Below are 26,624 nucleotides of genomic sequence, written 5' to 3' on the forward strand. Positions count from 1 at the left end.
GTTTTTCGTTTTCCTCGTGGTTCCTGAAACCACGGTGAAGTGGGGGGCTGGCTGACACCCACAGGAGTTCAAATCAAATTTTCCTCAAAGGAACCTCTCTTCTAGAAATCAGAGGAGCAAACCACTCACAAGAACAGACACCTCCCAGGACATCCTTTTCCTGAGGCCAACATTAGGCCAAATCAAAGGAGTCCTGTCCGCAGGGCCCCTTGAATCCACTTTGAATTCTGTTCCCAGCAGAGAAGGAGCTTCAAGGTGGTGAGGCACGCACTCCTCCATCGTCTTGGGATTTCATTCTGGGTCGGAGAGTGTGAGCAGCAATAAGGACGGACACAGGTGAGGATACAATCTGGTGTATCTGACTGGATGAGATCCCGAACTTTCACCTTCAGGAGAGGTGCAGACAGATGTTATAGAAGGTGCTTCCAGCTCCATCCCCGCATTCCCTTCATTGTAGAAGCTGTCCACATCATCTCCCGCTTCAGAAAAAGGAGGACTCCAATGTGCAGTGAACTGTTGGAGCACAAACTGTGGCCTTTCTGGCCGGCTCCTCCCTTGGACTTTCATTCCTGGAGCCACATGGCAGTGGGATGGATGATTGATGCTGCCTGGGCATTGGCTTCGCCTCTGGCCTTCTCTTTTCCTGACTTCATGCTCCTCATGGGCCGAGGGTTTCCTGGGTCTTGCTCAAGGTCTTCCACAGTAAATGTTTCCCAGTTCACAGAGGACAACCCTCATAGGGGTCCATTGCATGAGTGTTTTCTTCCAAACACTGTCACATTTTAATGACTGGGCAGCTGTGATACTTTTGGAACCATGGATTCCCGTTATTTCCTCTAACAAGGAAACTTGTTCTCTCTATTCCATTGGAGTTCTGCATGATTCCTATAGGATGAGAAGTAGCCAGCCATTTCTGGATTTTGCCTGGTAATCTAGGCTGTGTTTCATTTCACCTGCACATCCTTTTTCATTGAGAAAAGGGTCTTTCATTGGGCCGTGGCTGAGTGGGACTTCCTGTCGCCACGGATCTTCTTGGCTGCCAGGATTTCAGTGATCAAAAAAGACTGCTTTTCGGCTGGCTGCAGGCCAGGTTGTGGGTAGTGATCTCATTGTGGGGGCTGAGGTGGTTTGCACTTGGCAGGAGGCTCTTTGGTCAGCTGGCAGCAATCCGTCAACGTGGCTTGGATTCCAGCACAGGACGATTGTGCTCCCAGGCGAGACTTGATTTTTCTTTGCTTTCATGGGGGATCCACAGCACCCCTCAACAGCACTCCAGGACACCCTTTTCAGGCTTGCAGTAATCCCCAGACGGCCTCTAAACCTCATCTGCCCCCATGGTTTTCCAGTTTCAGGTGTGAGACCTCTGCTCCACCTTGGACTTGCCTTTGACATGGTTCCTGCCTTTCTCAGAGAGCCATGCTGAGAAGCAGGAGCCACTGAGAGGCCCAGGATGTAGGGAGACAGTGACCTCAAGGGCCTGGCAGTTTCCCACTGACACCCCCCTCAGGCATTTTAGCTAGGACTACATCACCCAGAGACCCCTCAATAACTAACCAGACTGTATCCCCAGCCCCATGGGACCCGATTCCAGCACAATGCCTCTTTCAGGAATGGAATCAGAAGAGTAGTTTCCAGCGCCCACCTCACAGTCTGGAAGTGCCTCTTCCTCCAGTGGGACCGACCATGGAGACAGCCCGAGGAGGCCCTATGGTCAAGACTTTTAGTGTCCCTCAGTGGTTGTTGCAGGCAGCCTTTTTCCCGAGACCAGGCTGGCTCTGCCTGCACCATTTTCCTCTGCTTAGGCAGGTTGACAGCCCTGACAGCCAGGTGCCCCAGCCTGCCTCGCGAATGCGCATGAGCCTGTCGCGGGGCACCAGACGAGAGCGGTGAGCCGTCTCCCGCGTCACAATGAACGCCATGGTTGCCTGGCGACGGGTACCTGAGGCTTGGCGGAACAGGAGACCTCTGTGGAGGTGAGTCACCATTGGACTGTAGCCTGTCTTCTCTGAGGGATCCATGGGATAGACCCGCGATCCTAGATGTGGGCATGGCCGATCCAGCCTGAAGAAACGTCAAGCGGAGCCCCAGGGATACAGCCCGAAATTCCTGAGGATCCCAAAGGATCCGCAGGATGCTTCAGGCCTGCCTAGACGGTGTGGGGGTGAGTCTTCTTGAAATTTGCCCCACTGTGATTTCTAGGTACAGCCTGCCTGTGTTCCCCAGGGCTGCTGTCTCCCCGGAGGGGCTTTCTGGCAGAGCAGAACCGTGCGGCCTCAGAAGTTGCTGAACTGTGTGTTTCTGTGGGAGTGTTGCGAGTGTTAGATGTCTGCGTGTGTGTGTGTTTCTGTGTGTGCGTTTCTGTGTGTGCGTGTAAGTGGCGCCTGCTGAAAGGATGTAGCTCACGCACTGGAACGCTTGTTCTTTCGAGTCGGTCGACCTTTTGTGCACCTCTGTGTGGCGCCGCTTGGGCTGCGAGGCTGCCTGTTTTTTGTTTTCTCCGCGGTTTCTAAAACCGCGGTGAAGAGCGGGGCTGGGTGAGTGAGATACGCAAGAATCCAAATCACCTTTCCCTGCAACGGAGCCACTCTTCTAGAAAATAAGAGGAGCACACCACACTCAAGAACAGACACCTCCCAGGGCCTCATTTATCTGAGGCCAAACCTGGGCCAAAGCATAGGAGTCCTGTCCGCAGGGCCCCTTGAGTCCACTTCGAATTCGATTACCAAAAGAGAAGGAGCTTCAGGTCATGAGGCCAGCACTCCACCATTGTCTTGGGATTTCATTCTGGGTCAGAGAGTGTGAGCAGCAATAAAGTCGGATATGGCTGAGGATAAAATCTGGTGAGGCAGGGCTGACCTGATGAGGTGTGGATAGGGTCCGGAAACTTCCCCTTCAGGAGAGGTGCAGACAGATGTCACAGAAGGTGCTTCCAACTCCATCCTCGCGTTCCCTTCATTGCACAAGCTTTGCACACCATAGCCCGCTTCAGAGGAAGGAGGAAGCCAACATTCGGGAAACCATTGCAGCACAAACTGTGGCCTTTCTGGCCCACTCTCCCTTTGGACTTACATTCCTGGAGCCACATGGCAGTGGGATGGATGATTGATGCTGCGTGGGCTTTAGCTTCCACTCTGGCCTTAATCTTTGCCTGACTTCCATGCTTCTCGTGGGCCTGGGGTTTCCATGATCTGGCTCAAAGTCTTCCACAGTAAACGTTTCCCAGTTCACGGAGGATGACCCTCATGGATATCCATTGCATGAATGTTTCCTTCTAAACACTGTCACGTTTTAAGGACTGCGAAGCTGTGATACTTTTGGAACCATGGATTCCCGTTATTTCCACCACCAACAACAAAAAACGCTTGTTCTCCCTATTCCATCGGAGGGCTGCACGATTCCTATAGGATGAGAAGTAGCCAGCCATGTCTGGCTTTTGCCCGGTAATCGAGGTTGTGTTTCATTTCATCTGAACATCCTTTGTCATTGTGTAGAGGGTCTTTCATTTCACTGGGTGGTGCTTCCTCTTGCCACGGATCTTCCTGGCTTCCAGAGATTTCAGGGATGAAAAGGGACTGCAGTTCGGCTGGCTGCAGGCCCGGTTGTGGGTAGTGATTTAGTTGTGAGGACTGAGGTGGTTTGCATTTTGCAGGAGGCTCTTCGATCCACTGGCAGGAATCCCTCAGTGTGGGTTGGACTCCAGCACGGGTTCTCTCGTACTCCCAGGCAAGCCTTGATTTTTCTTTGCTTTCATGAGGGTCCACAGTGCTTCTCAGCAGCACTCCTGGACACCTTTTCCAGGCTTGCAATCGCCCCCAGACAGCTTCTGAGACACTCTCTCAGCCTCATCTGCCCCGGTGGGATGCCAGTTCCAGGCGTGAGACCTCTGCTCCACCTTGGACTTGCCTTTGACATGGTTCTGCCTTTCCCAGAGAGCCGTGCTGAGAAACAGGAGCCCCTGGGAGGCCCACGATGAAGGGAGGCAGTGAGCTCAAGGGTCCTGCAATCTTCCACTGACACCATCCTCTGTAGTTTTAACTAGGATTCTATCTCCCAGAGACCCCTCAACAACTCACAAGACTGTATTCCCAGCCCCATGGGACCCAACTCCTGCACACAGCCTCTTTTGGCAACGGAATCAGAAGAGGAGTTTCCAGTACCCACCTCACAGTCTCGAATCACCTCCTCCTCCAGCGGGACACGACCACGGAGATGGCCAGAAGAGGCCCTATGGTCGAGACTTTTAGGGTCCCTCAGTGTTTGTCGCAGGCAGCCTTTATTCCGAGATCAGGCCGGCTCTGCCTGCTCCGTTTTCCTCTGCTTAGACAGGCTGACAGCCCTGACAACCTGTCGCCCGAGTGCGCCTCGCGAATGCGCATGCGCCAGTAGCGGGGCTCCAGGCGCAAGCCCTGAGCTGTGTCTCGCCTCACAGTGAACGCCACTGTTGCCTGGCGACGGGTCCCTGCGTCATGGCGGAGAAGGGGACCTCTGTGGACGTGCATCGCCGTTGGACTCTCGCCTGTCTTCTCTGAAGGATCCATGGGATAGTCCCGCGATCCTAGAAGTGTGCTGGGGCGACCCAGCCTGAAGAAACCTCAAGCGGAGCCCAAGGGATACAGCGCAAAATTCCTAAGGATCCGCAGGATGCTTCAGGCCTGCCTAGACGGTGTGGGTGTGAGTCTCCTTGAAACTTGCCCCCCTGTGATTTCTAGGTACAGCCTGCTTGTGTTCTCCGGGGCTGTTCTCTCCCCGGAGGGGCTTTCTAGTAGAGCAGAACCTCCCAGCCTCAGAAGTTGCTGGGCTGTGTGTTTCTGTGGGAGTGTTGCGAGTGTTGGATGTCTGCGTGTGTGTGTGTGTGTCGGTGTGGGTGTGTGTGTGTTTCTGTGGGTGCGTTTAAGCGGCGTCTGCTGAAAGGATGTGGCTCACGTGGCTCACGCACTGGAACGCTTGTTCTTTTGAGTCGGCTGACCTTTGGTGCGCCTCTCTGTGTGGTTCCGCTTGGGCTGCGGGGCGGCGTGTTTGTTTTTCCCGTGTTTCCTGAAACTGTGGTGAAGTGGGGGGACTGGCTGAGACACCAGGGGTTCAAATCACCTTTCCCTGCAATGGAGCCACTCTTCTAGAAATAAGAGGAGCACACTACACCCAAGAAGGAACACCTCCCAAGGCCCCATTGTCCTAAGGACAACCCTGGGCCAAAGCATAGGAGTCCTGTCCGCAGGGCGTATTGAATTCACTTCGAAATCCGTTACCAGCAGAGCAGGAGCTTCAGGTGGGGAGGCGAGCACTCCTCCATCGTCTTGGTATTTCATTCTGGTCGGAGAGTGTGAGCAGCAATAAGGTCCGATACGGGTGAGAATACAATCTGGTGAGGTGTGGTTGGGATCCCGAACCTTCCCCTTCAGGAGAGGTGCAGACAAATGTCACAGAAGGTGCTTCCAACTCTAGTCCCGCATTCCCTTCATTGCAGAAGCTTTGCACACCGTAGCCGGATTCCAAGCAAGGAGGAATCCAACATTTGGGGAACCATTGGAGCCCAAACTATGGCCTCTCTGGCCGGCTCTTCCTTTGGACTTTCATTCCCGGAGCCACATGGCAGTGGGATGGATGACTGATGCTTCCTGAACTTTAACTTCCACTCTGGACTTCCCTTTTCCTGACTTCTATGCTTCTCCTGGGCCTAGGGTTTCCATGGTCTGGCTCAAAATCTTCCACAGTAAACATTTCCAGGTCACAGAGGATGGCCTTCATTGAAATCCATTGCATGACTCATTCCTTCTGAGCACTGTCACGTTTTAATGACTGGGCAGCTGCGATACTGTTGGAACGGTGGATTCCAGTTATGTCCACCAACATGGAAACTCTTGTTTTCTCTATTCCATCAAAGGGCTACATGATTCCTATAGTATAAGAAGCAGGCAGCCATGTCTGCCTTTTGCCTGGTAATCTAGGCTGTGTTTCATTTCATCTGCACATCCTTCCTCATTGTGGAGAGGGTCTTTCATTGGGCTGTTGCTGGGTGGTACTTCCTCTCACCATGGATGTAGTTGGCTGCCAGGGATTTCAGAGTCAAAAGAGACTGCAGTTCAGCTGGCTGCAGGCCAGATTGTGGGTAGTGATCTCGTTGTGGGGACTGGGGTGGTTTGCATTTTGCAGGAAGCTCCTGGGTGCACTAGCAGGAATCCCTCAAAGTGGGTTGGACTCTAACACGGGCCCTCTGGTTCTCCCAGGCAATACTTGATTTTCCTTTGCTTTTATGGAGGGTCCACAGTGCCCCTCAACAGCACTACTGGACATGTTTTTCAGGCTTGAAATCGCCCTTAGACAGCCTCTGAGACACTTTCTCAACCTCACCTGCCCCGGTGGGATGCCAACTCCAGGTGTCAGACCTCTGCTCTACCTTGGACTAGCCTTGGTCATGGTTCCTGCCTTTCCCAGACGACCGTGCTGAGAAGCAGGAGCCCCTGTGAGGCCCAGGATGAAGGAAGACAGTGAGCTTAAGGACACAGGAATCTTCCACTAACACCATCATCCAGAATTTTAACTAAAATTCCATCTCAAAGAGACCCCTCAAAAACTCACAAGACTGTATCTCCAGCCCAATGGGACCCGATTCCTACACACAGCCTTTTTCGGGAATGGAATCAGAAACGCAGTTTCCATGGCCCAACTCACAGTCTCAAAGCCTGTCCTCCTCCAGCGGGACAGGGCCACGGAGACAAACTAAGGAAGCCCTACGGTGAGCAACGTTGGGGTCCCGCAGTACTTGTTGCAGGCAGCCTATTTCCTGAGACCAGGCAGGCTCTGCCTGCACCATTTTCCTTGCTTAGGTAGGCTGAAAACCCTGACAGCCTGGTGAGCGAAACTGCCTCATACATGCACCAGTGGCGGGGCACCAGGAGCAAGTAGTGAGCGCGGGCTCGAGTCACAGTGAATGCCTTTGTTGCATCTCGACAAGTCTCTGACTCTTGGCAAAGAGGGGGTCCTCTGTGACGTGCGTCGGAGTTGGACTTCCGGTTGTCTTCTCTGGGGATCCATCGGATACTCCCACGATCCAGGATACAATAGAGGCCGACCATTCTGAGGAAATGTCAAGGTGAGGCCAAGGGATACATCGCGAAATCCCTAAGAATCCAAAAAGATCGGCAGGATGCTTCAGGCATGCCTAGACGGAGTGGGGGTGAGTCTCCTTGAAAGTTGCACCTCTATGATTTCTGACTACAGCACGCTTGTATTCCCTGGGGCTGCCCTCTCCCAGGAGGGGCTTCCTGGCGAAGCAGAACCGCGCTGCCTCAGAAACTGCCGGGCTGGGTGTTTCTGCGGGAGTGTTGGGAGTGTTGGCTGCCCGCGTGTGATGGCGGCTGTGTGTGTGTGTGTCTGTGTGCCTGTATGTGGCGTCAACTGAAAGGAATATGGCTGAAGCACTGCAGCCCTTTTTTTTTCGAGTCGCCCCACCTTCTGGAAGCCTCTCTGTGCGAAAGGGCTTGGGCTGCGGGGCTCCGTGTCCTTTACTTTTTCTGTGGTTACTGAATCCGCTATAAATTGGCGGGCTAGCTGAGATGCGACGGTCCCCAAATTATATCCCCATGCAAAGCAGCAACTCTTCTAGAAAGCAGAGGAGCACACTACACCCAAGAACAGAAACCCCCGAGTGCCTCCTTTTCCTGTGGCCAACCCAGGGCCAGACCCTAGCAGTCCTGTGCGCAGGACTCCTTGAATCCGCCTCGATTTTGGTTCTCAATCGAGCAGGCACTTCACGTCGTGAGGCGGGCACTCCTCCATCGTCTCGGGATTTCATTCCGGGGACGGAGAGTGTGAGCTGCAGTTAGGTCAGATGGGGTGAGGATGCAATCTGGTGAGGTGTGGATGGGGTCCCGCACCTTCATCTGCTAAACAGGTGGGGACAGATGATACAGAAGGTGCTTCCAAATCCACCCCCGCATTCCCTTCGTCCACAGGCCGTCCAAACCATAGCCCAGTGCCCAGCTGGGAGGATTCCAACCTGCCAGGGAACAGTTGGAGTGCAAACCCGGGCCATTCTGGCCAGCTCCCGATTTCCGCAGTCATTCCGGGAGCCACAGGGGAGTGGGATGGACTGAGGCTGGGTGGGATGTGGCCGGCACACCAGCCTCCTCTTTTCCTGACTTCCATGTTTCTCGTGGGCCTAGGGTTTCCTGGGTCTGGCTCAAAGACTTCCACAGGAAACGATTCCCTGTCCACGGAGGACGACCCTCATGGGGACAATTGAATAAGTGTTTCCTTCTAAACACTGTCACGGTTTAAGCACTAGGCTGCTGTGATACTTTTGGAAGGGTAAATTCCCGTTACATCCGCCAACAAGGAAGCTCTGGTTTTCCCACTTCTATCAGAGGGCTGCATGATTCCTGTAGGATGAGAAGCAGGCAACAGTGTCTGGCTTTTGCCGGGTAATCTAGGCTCTGTTTCATTTCATCTGCACGTCCACTGTCCTTGTGGGGGAGGCTGTTGCTGGGTGGGACTTCCTCTCACCCCAGATCTTGGCTGCCAGGGACTTCAGGGGGCACAAGGGACTTGGAGTAGGCTGACTTCACTCCAGGTCATGGGTCGTGGTCTCTTTGTGGGGGCTGGGGTTGTTTGAACTCTGCGGGAGGCTCTTGGGTCCTCTGGCAAGGATCCGTGAGCTTGACTTGGACTCCAGCCCAAACCCTCTAGTTCTCCCAGGCGAGTCTTGATTTTCTTGTGCTTTCACGGGGGATCCACAGTGCCCCTCAGCAGCACTCGTGGACACCCATTTCAGTCTTGCAATCGCTGTAGACGGACTCTGAGACACTCTCTGATCCTCACGTGCCCCCGTGGGATGCCAGTTCCAGGGGTGAGACCTCTTCTCCACCGTGTCCTTCCCTTTGTCGTGGTTCCTGCTTCTCCCAGATTGCCCGTGGGTGCTGAGAAGCGGGAGCCCCTAAACGGCCCGGGATGAAGGGAGGCCGTGAGCTCAAGGGCCCCGCAATCTTCCGCTGACACCCTCCTCTGGGGTAGCAGGTATGAATCCATCACCCGGAGACCCCTCAACAACTCACCAGACTGCATTCCCAACCCCCTGGGACCCGATTCCTGCACACAGCCTTTTTCGGGAAGGGAGTCCCAAGAACAGCTTTCAGCGCCCACCTCACGGTCTCCAATCGCCTCCTCCTCCAGGGGGAGCCGACCACGGAGACGGCCCCAGGAGGCCCTGTAGTCGAGACTTTTATAGTCCCGCAATGGTAGTCGCAGGCAGCCCTTTTCCTGACCAGGCCGTCTCTGCCTGCACCATTGTCCTTGCTTAGGCAGGCTGACAGCCCCGACAGCCTGGCGCCCGAGGCAGCCTCACGAATGCGCATGTGCCAGTGGCGGGGCACAAGGCGCCAGCGGCGAGCACTGGCTTGCTTCACAGTGAACGCCTTCGTTGCCTGGCGACTAGTCCCTGCGGCTTAGCGGGGAGGGGGCGTCGGCGTTGGGCTCTCGCCTGTCTTCTCTGGGGGGATCCTCGGGATACTCCCACGATCTAGGACAGGGCAGGGGCGAGCCAGCCTGAGGAAACGTCAAGGGAAGGCCCAGGGATACACCGCGAAATCCCTAAGGATCCAAAAGGATCCGCAGGAGGCGTCAGGCCTGCCTAGACGGAGTGGGGTGAGTCTCCTTAAACGTTGCCCCCCTGTGATTTCTGACTACAGCAGGCCTGTGTTCCCCGGGGCTGCCCTCTCCCGGGAGGGGCTTCCCGGCGGAGCAGAACCGCGCTGCCTCAGAAGCTGCCGGGCTGTGTGTTTCTGCGGGAGTGTTGCGACTGTTGGCTGCCCACGTGTGTATGCGGCTGTGTGTGTGTGCGCGTGTGTGTGTGTTTCTGTGTGTGTGTGTGTGTGTGTGTGTGCGTGAAGGCGGCGTCCGCTGAAAGGAATATGGCTCAAGCACTGCAGCGCTTTTTCTTTTTTTTTCCGAGTGGCCCGACCTTCTGGTACGCCTCTCTGTGCGGCTCTGCTTGGGCTGCGGGGCTCCGCGTCCTGTATTTTTTCCGTGGTTCCTGAATCCGCGGTGAATTGGGGGGCTGGCTGAGACGCGCAGGAGCCCAAATCACACCCCCCCCCCGCCCCCCGCTAAGCAGCAACTGGTCTAGAAAGAAGAGGAGCACACCACACCCAAGAAGAGAAACCTCCGAGCGCCTCCTTTTCCGGTGGCCAACCCAGGGCCAGACCCTAGCAGTCCTGTGCGCAGGGCTCCTTGAATCCACCTCGAATTCGGTTCCCAGCCGAGCAGGCGCTTCACGTCGTGAGGCGGGCACTCCTCCATCGTCTCGGGATTTCATTCCGGTAATGGATAGTGTGAGCAGCAAGTAGGTCAGATAGGGGTAAGGATGCAATCTGGTGAGGTGTGGATGGGATCCCGCACCTTCATCTGCTAAACAGGTGCGGACAGATGATACAGAAGGTGCTTCCCACTTCACCCCCGCATTCACTTCGTCGCACAAGCCGTCCACACCATGGCCCGGTGCCCAGGTGGGAGGACTCCAACGTGCCGGGGAATAGTTGGAGCAAACCCTGACCATTCTGGCCATCTCCCAATTTCGGCTGTCATTCCCGGAGCCACATGAAGTTTGAATGGACTGAGGCTGGGCGTGATGTGTCCTGCACCCCGGCCTCCTCTTTTCCTGACTTCCATTTTTCTCGTGGGCCTAGAGTTTCCTTGGTCTGGCTCAAAGGCTTCTACAGTAAACCTTTCCGTGTTCACAGAGGACGACCCTCATGGGGACCATTGTATGAGTGTTTCCGTCTAAACACTGTCACGTTTTGCGGACTAGGCAGCTGTGATACTTTTGGAATAGTAAATTCCCGTTACATCCGCCAACAACGAAACTCTTGTTCTCCCACTTCTATAGGATTGCAGCATGATTCCTATATGATGGGACCTAGGCTGCCAAGTCTGGCTTTTGCCTAATATTCTAGGCTCTTTTTCATTTTATCTGCACGTCTTTTCTCATTGTGGATTTCGTTGGTCTTTGGGCTGTTGCTGTATGTGAGTGCCTCTCACCACAGATCTTTTGCTTGCCAGGGATTTTAGGGATCTCAAGGGTTTTTCAGTAGTTTGACTGCACTCCAGGTTGTGGGTAGTCGTCTCATTTTGGGGGCCCGGATTTTTTGCACTTTACAGGAGTCTCTTGGGTTTCTGGCAAGAATCCATGAACATGGGTTTGACTCCAGCACAAACCCTCTCATTCTCCCATTTGAGCCTTTATTTCCCTTTGCTTTCATGGGGGATCCACAGTGCCCCTCAACAGCACTCCTGGGCACCCGTTTCAGTCTTGCAATCACCCCAGACGGTTTCTGAAACTCTCTCTCAACCTTATGTGTCCTTGTTGGATGCCAGTTCCAGGTGTGAGACCTCTTCTCCGTCTTGGACTTGCCTTTATTGTCGTTCCTGCCTTACCCAGACAGCCGCGCTGAGAAGCAGGACTCCCTGGGGGGCCCTGGATGAACGGAGGCAGTGAGCTCAAAGGCCTCGCAGTCTTCCACTGACACCCTCCTCTGGGGTCTCAGGTATGATTCCATCACCCGGAGATCCCTCAACAACTCACCAGACTGTATTCCCTTCTCCCTGGGACCAGATTCTTGCACACAGACTCTTTCGGGAATGGAGTCCAAAGAGAAGTTCCCAGCGCCCACCTCACATTCTCGAATCGCCTTTTCCTCCAGTGGGATCCGACTAATGAGACGGCCCGAGGATGCCCTATGGTAGTTACTTTTAGGCTTCCACAGTGATTGTCGCAGGCAGCATTTTCCCTAGACTAGGCCGGCTCTGCCTTCCCATTTTCCTCTGCTCAGGCAGGCTGACAGCCCTGACAGCCCTGACAGCCTGGCCCCAGCGCCTGCCTCGCGGATTCGCATGCGCCAGTCGCGGGACACCTGTCGCGAGCGATGAGCCTTGGCTCGTGTGTCAGTGTATGCCACCGTTGCCTGGTGACAAGTTTCTCCCTCTTGGTGGACCAGGGGACCTTTGTGGACATGTGTCGGCGTTGGACTCTTGCTCCTCTTCTCTGGGGGATCCACGGGATAGTCCCACGATCCCAGGAGAAGGCAGGGATAAGCCAGCCTTAGGAATCGTCAACAGTGCCCCAAGGCCTCCCCAAGCCCTCTCTGTGGTCCTGGCTTTGCCTCCTCCAAGGTGCTGTGACCTTAAGCAAGTCACTGCCTCTCCTGCAGGCCTTCTGTTAGGACAGAGATAAATGGATCAGAGAGAAAACAGAAAAGGTTATTCCAGCCCTCCTCTCTTCTGCCCCTTCACTGTCTGCCTGGTAAAATTGTACCTCTTGGTCACATTTGCTACTCATTAAGTCACCTGTCCTGTGGGAAAGTCCTCACGTTGGTGATATGAGGTCCCACTCTCTACCCTTTAGGAATTGCAGAGTCTCATGAATCTGTGTGTGTTCATCCCAGGGTCACTTCGCACCTACACCTCCAGACCTCTAGGTCGCCCTGGGTTAATACTGAGACTAGAGGGAGAAGCAATTACAGGAGAGAAGGAGAGGAAGTGAGGAGGCATAATAGGGGATCTGGGGTTTGGTGATGCAGGAGGGACAGGGTCACAAAAGATTCACTGGATATGAGAAGCCCGCCCACGGAAAAGCTTCTAAAGATGGGTAAGGCGGTGCTGGGGCCACAGTGCCGTTGGCCAAGGCAGACATCAACTGGGAGGGAGTGGAGGAGATGAGAAAGTTAGAAGGAAAGGGAAGGCCCAGATCAGATCTTGATGCGCTTTTCTTCCTAGACCAGCATGGTTTTCATTACTCAAATTCTCACAGGGCTGAGATCTTGGTTTAAACAAATCACTCTGGCTTACCACTGAGCTCAGAAAAGACTGCAGGGGCCTTGGGCAGAAGCAGGGAGACTGAGACCAGAAAGGTAGCTACTGTGATAATTATGCAGGCTTAGGTGGGGGAAACCACACTGATGCTGACTAGGTACTCTGGATTTCCACCTCTGCAAGGCAGCTTCCTCACTTATTCAGTGAGGACACAGCCACCTGTTGCAGAGCAGTTTTGAAGAAGAAATAAGGTTCACAGGCCCAGCTCAGCACACAGTAGGCTCTGAAGAGGCCTCCCTTACTCAGTTGAATGAGCCCAGAACATTTGAACTGTTGCTTGCTGTGTGACCCCGGGAAGGTTACTTCACCTTACTGAGCTGGTTTTCTCCTTAAAGTGGGGTGGGGTAGACATGTCAGGATGCAGAATGGAGCTGGACAGAATGTAGGCATTTCTGCTGCATCTGGAAAGTAAGATAAGTGAGCTCACTGTCACAAAAGGCACAGAAGAGGAAACTAAATTTGCACTTGGTGGAGAAAATTTAACTCTACTAATATAAACTGACAATCGCTACATGTTTACTGGGCACCTGGTGCAGGGCTAAGAAATCTGCCATTATAATCTGATGCAGTGGCACTGAGCCTGCAGAGTCAATGTGCACTCACAAACTCAACCACTGTCATCTCGCTTAACCCTCACACATCACCTGTCTGAGGTAATCCCCAATCTCCACAGTACAATTGAGGAGACTGAGACCAAGGTGGTGAAGGATCTTAACCAAAGCCAGGTACAGTGGAGTTCTCAATGCAAAAGGAACTCACACCTGGGCACACCTGCATGAGGTGACCTACGATGCTTTTTACTTTCCATCAAAACAGTAATTGATGCTCATATCACCTTCTTGTGGTACAAGAAGGAAACCACAGAAGAGAATGAAAATGGAAAACACATCATCACCAATGTTGCCTCCCAGAGATGAGCATGGTCCCCATGTGGAAGTCTCCTGTCCATTTCTCCCTTGGCCTGCACACATTATGATAGTGGCAGCAGATCTGTGCTGGGCATTTACCAGGCTGGGCACGACACCAAGAACTTTACAGATGTCCCTTCACTTATTCCTCACAAAGGTGTTATGTCCCAAGGACACTGGGGACCCTATGGAGACTACTTTTCCATGGTCGGTACTTGGTTTGGACTGAGGTCTCATGTGGGTCAAATCCCTGTGTGTGTGCAAAGCTAGGTTTATCATTATTTTCTGATGGATGAAGTGGAGGCCATGCTGTGAATGTGTGCACGTGCAAGTCTTTGACACAGGCAACTTTCTCTAAAATGCACAGCCTGCCTTACCAACTTAACTCCTTCCACACCTCAGACCAGCCCCTGCAATTGCCCTTTGCATGTTCTCATCTGGCCTCATGATCATCTCCTTCCACGTGGGTCTCCCTCCTTCCACGTGGGTCTCCCTCCTTCCATGTGGCCCTGCATGGCAGGCAGGGCACATGCTAACCTGTCTTCTGGTAGTTTGGAGTGAGTGGAGAGGGCCAGTGTCCTCTGGATGAAGGACAACTGCTCCATTGTGCAGTGTTTTTGTTGTTGTTTGTTTGTTTTTGAGATGGAGTCTAGCTCTGTTGCACAGGCTGGAGTGCAGTGGTGCGATCTCGGCTCACTGCAACCTCTGCCTCCCGGGTTCAAGCGATTCTCCTGCCTCAGCCTCCCAAGTAGCTGGGATTACAGGCGCCCGCCACTACATGCAGCTAATCTTTTTGTATTTTTAGTAGAGACAAGGTTTCACTGTGTTGGCCAGGCTGGTCTTGAACTCCTGACCTCATGATCTGCCCGCCTCGACCTCCCAGAGTGCTGGGATTACAAGCATGAGCCACCGTGCCCTGTCTTTTTTTTTTTTTCTTAATAGTTCAGGGCTCTGACTCTCAGCAGGGTGTCCTGCCCCAGGGTTCCCCTTGACCCATTTCAGAGGGGTGGTCGGGTAGGTCACTGGTTCCTCACCCTTGTGCGAATCCAGAACCTGCATCCTGATGGGGGAAGCAGGAAGCCCTACCTGCGCTGGAGGGCATAACCCCAGCCCCAGGGCAGGCAGAAAACTCCCCCATCCCTGAGAAGTCCCAGCCCCAATGCTGGCACTCAGGCAGGACCTGCCCAAGTGGGACCTGTCTCCACCTTCCTCACACACCTCCCTGACACTCACTCAAACTCCTGTCACCTGGGAACCTCTACCAGACCTGTGCTTCTTCCACCTGGGGAGCCCCCGGGGCCCTCATTTCACCCCATTCCCTGAAGCCTGGCTGCTGCTGCTGCTGCCCCACCCTCCAGCCAGAGGAGGGCGCTCCCTCGTCAGATGTCCCTGTCTCTATGGGGGGTCCTTCCTCCTGTGAGCTCTGTGGCCTCGCACAGGCTGCTCAACACCTCTGAGCTCAAATTCCTGCTCCCAGGGGGAAGCGGGTTATGAAGATGAGAGGGAGAGCGAGCGAGCTGTAAGGGAAGCAGGTGACACGGGGCTGGACAGGGAAGGGCCTGGCTCTCAAGGAAGGGAGCTTCTCCAGGTGGCTTCCTCCTCTGTCAAATGGGCCCACGAATACCCTATTGATGGTGAGAATTAAGAGATACGAAACCCATTCGTTCTTTATTATGATGATTTTTATTTTCACAGTAGCACTTAGCACCTGCCCGCCCTCCACCTTCTCCACCACCCAGCAGGAGCGGGGCGGCCTGGATCTGTTTTCTGCCCCTGACCAGGGGGCCGCGTCTTCAGCAAAGTCTTCGGGGTGAGAGGTCCCGCTCCTGGAGGACAGCGGGATGGGAGAGTCCCGTTCACACCCAGCCCCGCAGAGCCGGATAGAAACGCTGCCACTGCCGACTCCATGCTGCCGGGAAGTGCACTGTGGAGGCCACTTTCTGGAAAGAAGAAACCGTCTGAACACAAAGTTGCTCAAGCCATGTTCATCTATCTGCCAGGGAAACGGAGGCCCTGAGTGCCAGAGCCCAAGTCACCCAGCAAGAGAAAACTCTGGTGGAGCCCAGGGTGTCCAGCCCCTGTCCAGCCAGCCGCCGTGGTCAAGGTTAATAAGGGCAAGGGGCCAAGCAGAACCGCCTACAAGGAACCGAGTGTCCACAAAGCAGGAAGCGAAGAACGTTTCTCGTACCTAGAGCGCAGCCGTTTTGCGGAAGGCACAGTCCGGGCTCCGGGAGCCAAGCAGGGATCCGGGCCTCGTTGCGGAGGGGACGCCCGGGCTGAGCTCACTTGCTGGCGGCGGCAGCCCCTGCAGTCATGGGGTCACCGGCTTGTGGAGAGGGGCTGGCGCTGTTCCTTGGCCCCGCTCCCCGCCCGCAAAGGGCCGGGAGGTCGGGCTCCCGGCAGTGTCCAGGCTCTCGCCCGCCGGTGCCCGAGCCGTACCCAACAGCTGGTGCTGAGGGTCCGGCCCGGGGTCATCTGGCAGGGCCGTGCGGCTCCTGCGGGTGACCAGGAGCGCGGAGCCCCTTCCCACTCGGGCTCGGGTGGCCTCACCTTTCCTGGGGCTGCGTCCCCGCGGGACGCCAGGTTCCCGGATTCTTCTAGGTCGCCCTGGCTCCTGGCAGCTCCTGGTGCCACGCGGTCCTCCACGGTCTCCTCTGACCTGAGAGGGACAGTGAGATGGGGCTGGCGGGGATGGGGGTCCCCGCGCTGTGGGAAAGCAGCGGGGCTGCTGCTGACCGGAGCCGCCTGGGTCTGTTCTGGAACCGTCGCCCTGGGGCCCCTCCGCCCCGCAAACGCTCGGGATGCGGTTTGGGCGAGAAGCTGGACACCGAGCACCATCCACGCTCAGCCCCACGGGGTTCCAGGAGTCCCGAGCCCAAGCCCCTGCACTTGCGTTTTATTTAAAAAACCTGAGGGTTAAATTCGGGCAAGTCAGTTGCCTCAGTGTTTGTCGCCTGCTGCCTCTATGTCGGCTTCTTTTGCTGGCAGTCAGAGACCAAGCTCCCACGCCCTCCAGGACCCTCTATCTGGTGAGGCCATCCTCTGCAATCATGAGCAGCACTGAGGTGCTTCCGACCAGGGGTCACTGCCCCAGCCGGTGAGAGGCCCTGGCAGTGGGGACTGGAGATGTGCGACGCAGCCTCCCAGAGCCCGCATCCTCTTGCCCAAGGAGGCTGCACACCCTCACTCAGGGCTGTGAGGGGTAATGAGGGCAGCTCACAGGCTAAGGGGCCGCTGAAGGCAGGTTTTGTGGACAGGTGATTTAGGAGCCTGGAGGAAGCAGGTTACGGGTGTGTGTGTGTGTGTGTGTGTGTGTGTGTGTGAGAGAGAGAGAGAGAGAGAGAGAGAGAATTCTCCCATGCCAGGACATCTGCGTGTCTCAGTAGAGTAGGAGTGAACAGCAGCATCCCTGCAGAGGAGCAGCATGTGGACAGAGTCACAGGCTGGCTGGATCACAACAAATCCTTGTGAGTCAAGGAGAGCAGGTTCCATGGTCAGCTGCGGTCTGGGTTTTGTGTTTGCCTTTTCCTGCTGTTCCAATAAGCCAGGGCACTGGGGCCAGATTGCCCTCAGCCATGGCCAAGGGTTCCCTGACATGGGGAGGACGAACTCCCTTCCCAACACAGGGACATAGAAGATCAGAGCAGCCTGCCCAGTGGGGATCTGAGCTCAGAGAGTGGAAGCCACTGTCTCAGAGTCACAGAGCAGGTCAGTGGCAGGTCCCATGTCCCTGACCCCCAAGCTCTATTTCTCTGAGGAAATATTCCATCCAAGAGCATGAGAGTTCTCTGAGCATGGACTCCCTGGCAGGTGAGGTCATTTTACCTGTTATCTGTTTTCATCCTCATTGTGTGTGTGGTTTGTATCAATGTCCCCATTGTAAGGCAGAAAACAGGCTCAGTGATGGGGCAAAGGCTGGTGCAAGGCTACAGAGCTCAGAAGTGGCTGAGCTGAGACAAGAACCAGCAGGCTTCCTTCACTGTTGCTCTGCTCCATCTGGAGGTTGGACAATTTGCCTGTGTGCCAACAGCCACAAGCCTTTGTTGGCTCAGGGTAGATATGAAAACCTGGAAACCATGAAGCTTTCAGCCCCACTCATTTCTGCAGGGGCAGGTGGCTGTGCTTGGCATGGGCTCCCCATTGCTCAAAATAGAGCCTCCTCTTTCTGCCAGCGGTCCCAGAAATGAGTCACAGGTGGGTGAGGTTGCAGCCAGGCCTGGGCAGGATGATGTCTTCTGGGCTAGGCTGAAAACTCAAGCCTTGCAGCTGGACAAGTTATGACTTTGGTTCTGCCTCAGTCACTCCGAGGCTGGACAACTCTGGCCTTAGCTCTCTGTAAGCTGTGGTTTCCTTATCTTTAAAATGGAGACAATGGCACCTCTCTCCCAGAGTAGCCACTGGGGCTTAATAAAGCCTCAGCATGAGAAGATGGTGTATTTGTATTTGTGAGTTTTCCTTGGCCTATGGTGACCTTCCTGTGGGTAAGAACCAAGTATCACTTGGCTCAGGACCCAGACAGGCACAGCACAGCCAGAACCAGAGGGGCCTAGGCCTGGGTATGATTGGAATCCAGGCATCTGGCCCAGTTTTTCTGGCTCTGTCTCCTTCCCCATCTTTTCCAAACTGGTCCAAGGATCAGATTTGCCATGTCGCCCAGACATCGTTGTGGCCCTGTCTGAACAAGCAGCATCAGAATTTCTCTGGTGCCAGCTGGACGACTCAGAGAGAAAAACTGGTCACCAATTTCTGCTTCAAGTGGGTAGGGAAGAAAGCTACCACTTGCAGCTACTTACTATGTATCACCAGCCAGGCACTTTTCCTACTTAGTGGTCACCTCAGCTAAGTCATAAAGACACAGAAAAGAGTGCCTTGCCCCAGGTTCACAGCTGATAAGTGCGGTGTGGGAGAGGAGGTGCTGAAATCCACATTTATCTAAACCTTTCAGACCCATGTGCATTTCTCCATTTTTACCACATTGTCCCCTCCTTGGTGACAGCCTGGGCTGCTGCTCCTGCCTCTCACTGGCCTCTCTGCCTCCAAGCTGCCTGTGCCTTAGGAAGCTCCGTGTTGCACTTTCAAACCAGCAGCCCAATCCATCCCTCACCTACTTGTGCCTTTCAATGACTCTCATTATCCTCAGAAAATGACCCTGGCTCCTAGGTGTCCACACCTCTGTGGCCCTGAGCAGGCTGACAGAAATAAAACTGCATGCCTCCTTTCCTTCCAGTGAAAAGAAATCACTGGATATTGCAACAAAATTTAAACTTATCATTTAGGAGAAATCAGAGTATCCTCTTTCATAGATAAAAAACAGTATTCAACCCTAAAAGGAAAGAAAACAATTCTCTTGAATGCTGCCACACTTGGAAAAACAATGGAAAATAAACACTGGAACCAGCTAGACCTACCAGAGTTGCTGAGGGAGGATTAAATGAGTTATTATGTAATTTGCTTAGCAACAGTGCTTGGCTCATAGTTAGTGCTCAGTAATATCAGCTATTCTTTTTTTTATTGTAAATAGAAGAGAAGCTAGGAATGAATCCATGACCTTGGATGGGCATCCTCTGTCTTCCCCAGGACAGGGGTTCAGTGTCATTTTCCAGGAACCTAATGAAGCAGCCTTTTTCTTCTGGGGTGATACCCGAGATTTGTTGCCTAATGGTCATAAAAAACTAGGATGTGGACACACAAGAGTGAGGTTAAGAGCAGAAGTTTAATAGGTGGAAGAAAGAGAAAAGCTCCCTGTGCTGCAGAGAGAGGGGTCCCAAATGGGCTGCAGGATCCACAGTGAAATGCATGGGATTTTATAGATGCCTGATGAGGGGGGTGGTGTTTGATTTACATAGGGCACGAAAGATTGGTTGGACCAGGTATGTCATTTGCATGGAGCATGAAAAATTGGTTAGAGGTATGTCATTTGCATGGATTACGGAAAATTTGCATAGGTGGCAAATCTGTGTCCACTCCCACCCTAATCTTGTATTATGTAAGTGGGTCTTAAGTGGGTCTTCTTCCTGAGCTGCATCATATTGCCCATTCCTTTACTCTACATGTAGTAACGACAACAACAACAAAAATGGAGCCTCTGTGTTGGACATGCCTGGCCCACAGGTAGCCCTTTTCTATTGGCACAGCTGCCGGCATTCACCCTTCCAAGCTTCCAGCTTGCTTATCTATGTTTGCAGCTCCATTTTTCAGGCTGATCTTTGTTAGTAAAGAAAAAAAAAATTGTCTTCCTTTTGCTAAAGGGAAGCTCTGCCAAGTACTCTTTTATGCTCACTGTCTGTCAAATATTTTTTTTCTACTTTCTGTATCATTAAGACTCATCATCACTCAGAGACAACCAAACACTGTGACATTTTGATATAACCCTTTCCAAAAGTGTATATTTTTCACAATTTTGAGCACGCATTGCATACCATTTTTTCACTGAACACAATCTATCATGAACATCTTTCCATAACTTAAAAGAAGCTGCATGCCAGAACAGTCCATCATGTTCTGTTTTCTTTCAGTAAATAGAAATCTTTAGAGATGGATCATTTTCCTTACAAGTAGATACCAGGTAAGAGAAGCAGCCTTTAAAGCAGAGAATAGCAGCTCATGCATGCTAATTATTTGCTTACTTATCTGGCTCCCCTATTGATGGCATCTTGAGGGCCAGTATGAACATGTCATGCAGTCTCCAAGCAACCCACAGTAGGCCCACCATAAATAGATGTTGTGGCCAGCATGGGAGGTGCAATGGTGAGTAGCTCTGTTTCCTCCCTCCCGTCCCCCTCCCCTCCCCTCCCCTCCCCCTCCCCTCCCCCTCCCCTCCCTTCCCCTTCCCTTCCCTTCCTCTCTCACAAAACAGTCACAGAGAGAGGACAGCAGCGTACATGGTGAGGTGCTGACGATTCTGGTCCACTGGATCCCACCATCCCTAGGACAGTAAATACCGTCCTAGTCACTACCCAGCAAGTTACCACCACATCATTTCCTGCATGTTCCAAAATGAATAAAGGTAATTAAGCATAAGTGCAAATAAAAAGTCATTTCTCATGTTTTTAATCTAAACTGTCACAGTTTAGTTTACTATTTTAAGTTCTTTTCCTGCTAAAACATTTGTTTTTATTTATTTATTTATTTGAGACGTAGCCTTGCTCTGTCGCCCAAGCTGGAGTGCAGTGGTGCAATCTGGGCTCACTGCAACCTCCGTCTCCCGGGTTCAATTAATTCTCCTGCCTCAGCCTCTAGAGTAGCTGAAACTACAGGCGCGTGCCACTACACCTGGCTACTTTTTGTATTTTTAGAAGAGACAGGGTTTCACCGTGTTTGCCAGGCTGGTCTCACACTTCTGACCTCAAGTGGTGCACCAGCCTCGGCCTCCCAATGTGCCGGGATTACGGGCGTGAGCCTCCATGTCCGGCCAATCATTTGTTTTTTTAAAGTGACAGCCATAGGTCCTGTCCGTCTGGATATATTTTGAACTTTTGTATGTTAAATATAACACTAAAAAACTTTATTATGTTTTAGGTAATCTAAGATTGGTGTATACAAACAAACTTTACAGATTACTGTACGGTTCAGGAAATGATGTATATCATATGACATATCTCTAGTTTCTTATGTATAAATCTTCCTTTAGAAAAGATTGGCTTTTTAAAAAATGTCTCCACAAATTTAGGCTTATTTTATAAAATGTCACAACAGTAAAAAAAAAAAAATACTTTTTACCTTTCTAAAAAAGTAAAATACTCTTTTGCCATTTCATAAAATAAACCTGAATTTGTCATACTATATAAATACTGGTACTCAAATAAAATACCAACTATTTTAATCAAAATTATTTAGACAGTCTATTTATATAATTTTATGATTTTTAACTACAGTGATGGGCATTCACAAATCTTTCATAAATCAAACATATTAGTATTAGGTTTTACTTAGTAGTTATATACGAAAGATCGGGCCGGGCACGGTGGCTCATGCTTGTAATCCCAGCACTTTGGGAGGCCGAGGCAGATGGATCACGAGGTCAGGAGTTCAAGACCAGCCTGGCCAACATAGTGAAACCCCGTCTCTACTAAAAATACAAAAAAAAAAAAAAAATTAGCTGGGCGTGGCAGCGTGTACCTGTAATCTCAGCTACTCAGGAGGCTGAGGCAGGAGAATCACTTGAACCCAGGAGGCAGAGGTTGCAGTGAGCCCTAATCGTGCCGCTGCAGTCCAGCCTGGGTGGCAGAGCGAGACTCCATCTGAAGAAAAAAAAATTTGAAGATCTTTTCAAAATGGAGATTTTTAATTAATAATTTGGTGCTTTCAAATACACCGAAGTCTTGTGTTAATCACAGTAAGTCTGGGGATAGTGAATTAATTTTATTTTTTTATGATGTGTTCAAAAATTTTTAGTTTAACCTAATATTGATTGATGATGAGTAAACAAATTGATTTTTTTCAAATTTCATAGGTCTATTAAATTGTCAAAGATATTTTTAATTAAAAAATTCTGTCTTTCAATATTGTTTTAGGGATTTAGATCTAGTTGAATCTGCTCAACCTGTTAATCAGTGTCATGTGCCAGATTCCAATTCACTAACAGTGTGCCTGTATGACTTTTCTTTCCATAGTCTTTCAATGAAATTTTTATTACTTATTTGAATGTTATATAATACAGCTCATACATTTCAAACAAAACCACAGGGTAAAATGAGTTCTGGCTTAGTATAAAAAAGCTGTTGGCAACTCAGTATTACATATACAGATGGATGTGGCTCAACAAGAATTTAGACAAAAATATTGAACTGTAACGTGTTGCCATGATTTCGTCTCTAATGAGGTTATAAATACATCCATATTTCAGCACATATATCCAGTTGTGTTCAAATACCTCTAAAAGTGGTATATCAAGAATTCTTAGGCTACTGAGAAAACAGATTCTGCTATTACCCAAGAAATCAACTGGAAGGCATTTTTATAACCTTACACCACAAAAGGAAAAATTGAAAGGCAGTGCTAATAAATGCAAACTACATCACCTAGAAAATGGTAATCTAGAATGTCACTGTCAATATTTAAGAATTTGAACTTTCAGTATGAAAAATTTGGTAAAATAAAGCTTTTCTTTTCTTTTTTCTTTTCTTTTTTTTTTTTGAGACGGTGTCTCACTCTGTCACCAATAATTGCCTATATATGTTGTAGGCAATTATTTTCTAAATTCAACAAAGTTGCAATAAACTCTTTCATATATAAATCTCACTGAAAGGCACTATCCAGTAGCTATTTCCCTCAGTCTTTTCTGGAATTTTCTATCACTTGATTCAAAACCAACCTTATTTGAATCCTAGCAATTTCTAAAGCTCCAAAGGTAATAACAAAAAGGGAGTAGAAAAGAAGCCAAGTTACCCCAAACACTAAATGTCTAATATATTTGGTTCCGCAAATGAAATATATTTGGTTCCGCAAATGAACCAAAAACCACACAAACTAAAAAACAGCGGCTTTAAAACTCAACCTAAATTCAATAGTAGCAGTCAAATCTATATGCAAAAATTAGCAAAGACACAATACAGAAACCCAGTCTGTTATTCCAGGAAAAATAATAAAATTCTTATTTTGGCATTTTCAGAAAGAATAAATACATTAAATATGACAAAATATACCCAGTCAAGTATAAGAAAATCTTTGAAATATAAATGATTTTATTCTTATTCTTAAATATTTACTATAATATATTTAGAAGAGCTTTTCAGTGAAAAATGCTTATAGCTACTATGTATAAATTAAAACAGCCCTTGGAAAAATAGTATCTTTTATTAATAATGCAGATCGCAGCTCCAAGGATGTAAATCTGGGCTCATAGCTCATGACCCAAATCAAGCTCAGATGATCTATGTAACAATCATAAGTTATAGTATTAAATTAAAATGCTTCTAGAAATAAAAATAAAAAGAGGTAAAAGCAAATGAAAAAAAGGGGAAGTGGATTCCTCACAATTACTCCTAAGGTATGGAATCAAACCAAGTGTTAATTAACAGGTGAATAAATATAGAAAATGTGGTATATTTACACAATGGAATGCTATTCAGCCCTTCAAAAGAAGCAACTCTTGTTATTTGCAACAACATCAATGAACCTGGAGGACATTATGCTAAGTAAAATAAGTCAGCACAAAAACTATAGAAGCAGAGAGTAGAATGATGATTGCCTGGGGCTGGGGGTGGAGGAGATGTGGGTCAAAAGTAATGGGTCTTCCCTATGTCTCTTACCTTAACATGTAATTTATTCTTCTCTCAGTTTTGATTCACCAGGGAATGGAATTATATGCTGAGGAGACAAAACTCAATGTTGGTAGAGCTGAGAATAGCAGTTTCCTGGTAGAACAACCACTTCTCAGCAGTATAGAAATCACTGAAAGAAAAGTGTGTCTCTCATAAAAAGCTAATGTTTTTGTTTGTTTGTTTGTTTTCAGACGGAGTCTTGCTCTGTCGCCCAGACTGGAGTGCAGTGGCGCAATCTCAGCTCACTGCAAGCTCTGCCTTCCAGTTTCACGCCATTCTCCTGCCTCAGCCTCCCGAGTAGCTGGGACTACAGGCGCCCGCCACCACACCCAGCTAATTTTTTGTATTTTTAGTAGAGACGGGGTTTCACTGTGCTGGCCAGCATGGTCTCGATCTCCTGAGCTCGTGATCCACCCGCCTCGGCCTCCCAAAGTGCTGGGATTACAGGCATGAGCCACCGTGCCCAGCCAAAAAGCTGATGTGTTTTAAGCAAAATAAGCATACGCATCAATAGTAAAATGCTTCTGGTAAAATAAAGGTTCATTTTGTTGATTTCTTTTTTTTTTTTTTTCTGAGACGGAGTCTTGCTCTGTCGCCCAGTCTGGAGTGCAGTGGCACGGTCTCCGCTCACTGCAAGCTCTGCCTCCTGGGTTCACGCCAGTCTCCCGTCTCAGTCTCCCGTCTCAGCCACCCGAGTAGCTGGGACTACAGGCGCCTGCCACCACGCCCGGCTAATTTTTTGTATTTTTTAGTAGAGACAGGGTTTCACCGTGTTAGCCAGGATGGTCTCGATCTCCTGACCTCGTAATCCTCCCGCCTCGGCCTCCCAAAGTGCTGGTATTACAGGCGTGAGCCACCGCGCCCGGCCTCATTTTGCTGATTTCTCTTGAGCTCAGGTAATATTTCACCAAAAGGCTGGCATATATTTAGCCAAAAAAGGGATATTGTTTGAAATAAGAATATTGTGAATAAAGTTATTCTGTCAATAGAATAACATTATTACTTCATACAAGTCTTACCTGTAGTTGTACATCAAATGCTACTTTTTATTAAAAATAGTATTTTATATAAGTATTCAATTTCTATCACCTTTCTTCTCTATTTCAACACCTTCTTCACTTTACACCAATGGAAAGCAAGCCAGCTGGTGCCAGGAAAGCACGTGTTATTGCCATTTTAATGATGACAGTGAAGAACACTCGTTTGAGTGTTCTTCGTTTGAGTAGTACTCGCGTGCCAAACACTGTTCATTTAACACAAAGAACTGGTTTTCTATTTTATCCTAAATTTACTGATAACATTTTAAGCTAAGAAGACTTTGTCTCATTCAAGTGTGTTTTATGGAATTTGGTTGACATTTAAGTGTCTCTGACTTTCCTGGAATATATTATAATTTTTCATAAATCCATATTGAGTACTATAAATAAACAATCTTTTACTAAAAGCCTTTGTGAGGTAGAGTAGGATACATCAAATTTTATTATAATATGGTAAGTGTGTTAACCATGTTCCTAGTAATCCCTCTGAACACAGCATTCTCAGTTTCCAGTATTCACATTGAGTCACTTAGGGGAAATTGGTATCTCTGTAAGCAGGCAGAAGAAGGTGCCCAGTGGAGGTGCACCACATTGCATGGAAATGCTGTCCACATGCACCTTTGGGGTCTTAATTTAACTGGGCTGTCATTTGCATGGCTAGATACTTACTGAATCCGGTCATACTGTTTTTGGCAGCTAATGGCATTTGTTCCCCATAAGTTTTCTACAATTATTTGCTTTGCTGAAAAATAAATCTTTTGTTAACTTACTCTAAATTGAGAGACTAGATTTGCAATTTTCAATTTTTAAAGATGAAAGCAAAGCAGAGAAAAACAATATGTGTATATAACATGCATTTTCCTGCCTATCAAAATTCTTGTATTGCCTTGGAAACCCTAGGAAGCCACCTAAAGAATTCTCCCTTCAAATTGTTTAGCCAGAATTTTAAATTTCAAAAGGTCCAAAACTTAACAATTGAGCAAAGCAAAAATCTTGTCTTTGCTTCTTGTTAGTAATCTGTCATTTCAGAAAACATGGCAATTATGCCAAGCCATTGAAAAAAAATGTGGTTTTGGTTAATTTTATCCCATTTAAAATGTTGTCTTTGTTACTTTTATCATGTTAATCTAAGAGAAACTATCTACATAACTATTTATGCCTTCAGGAAATATTATGCCAGGCGCAGTGGCTCACGCCTGTAATCCCGACATTTTGGGAGGCCAAGGTGAGTGGATCACTTGAGGTCAGGAGTCCCAGACCGGCCTTGCCAACATGGTGAAACCCCATTTCTACTAAAAACACAAGAATTAGCCAGGTGTGGTGGTGTATACCTGTAATCCCAGCTATTTGGAAGGCTGAGGCAAGAGAATCACTTGAAACTGGGAGACAAATGTTGAAGTAGAGCCAAGATCTTGCCACTGCACTCCAGATGGAGATAAAATGAGACTCCATCTCAAAAAAAAAAAAGAAAAAATATTTCTATTAAGGTGTTTAAAGTTCAGTATTGTAGTACAGTATAGCAGAATTCTCTAAAATTAGCAGAAGTTCATTGTAAT

General features: G+C 49.9%; 1 protein-coding gene and 1 long non-coding RNA gene across 2 annotated transcripts; one reads left to right on the forward strand and one right to left on the reverse strand.

Moving 5' to 3' along the window:
• The first annotated feature begins 4,458 nt into the window (after positions 1-4,458).
• On the forward strand, positions 4,459-25,964 carry LOC117981003 (uncharacterized). The gene is made up of 5 exons (XR_004672502.3): positions 4,459-4,709; positions 5,253-5,346; positions 6,301-9,639; positions 20,626-20,775; positions 24,223-25,964. It is a non-coding gene; the product is annotated as an uncharacterized LOC117981003 (long non-coding RNA).
• On the reverse strand, positions 11,019-17,583 carry LOC103785451 (uncharacterized). Its single transcript, XM_008967733.4, is given in 4 exon segments — positions 11,019-15,709; positions 15,958-16,050; positions 16,052-16,074; positions 16,320-17,583. Coding segments are annotated over 4 exon segments (885 nt in total). The 5' UTR covers positions 16,608-17,583; the 3' UTR covers positions 11,019-15,228.
• Positions 25,965-26,624: the final 660 nt, after the last annotated feature.

Source organism: Pan paniscus, chromosome 6 (genome assembly GCF_029289425.2).
Source record: "Pan paniscus chromosome 6, NHGRI_mPanPan1-v2.0_pri, whole genome shotgun sequence".
NCBI classification, from domain to species: Eukaryota; Metazoa; Chordata; class Mammalia; order Primates; family Hominidae; genus Pan; species Pan paniscus.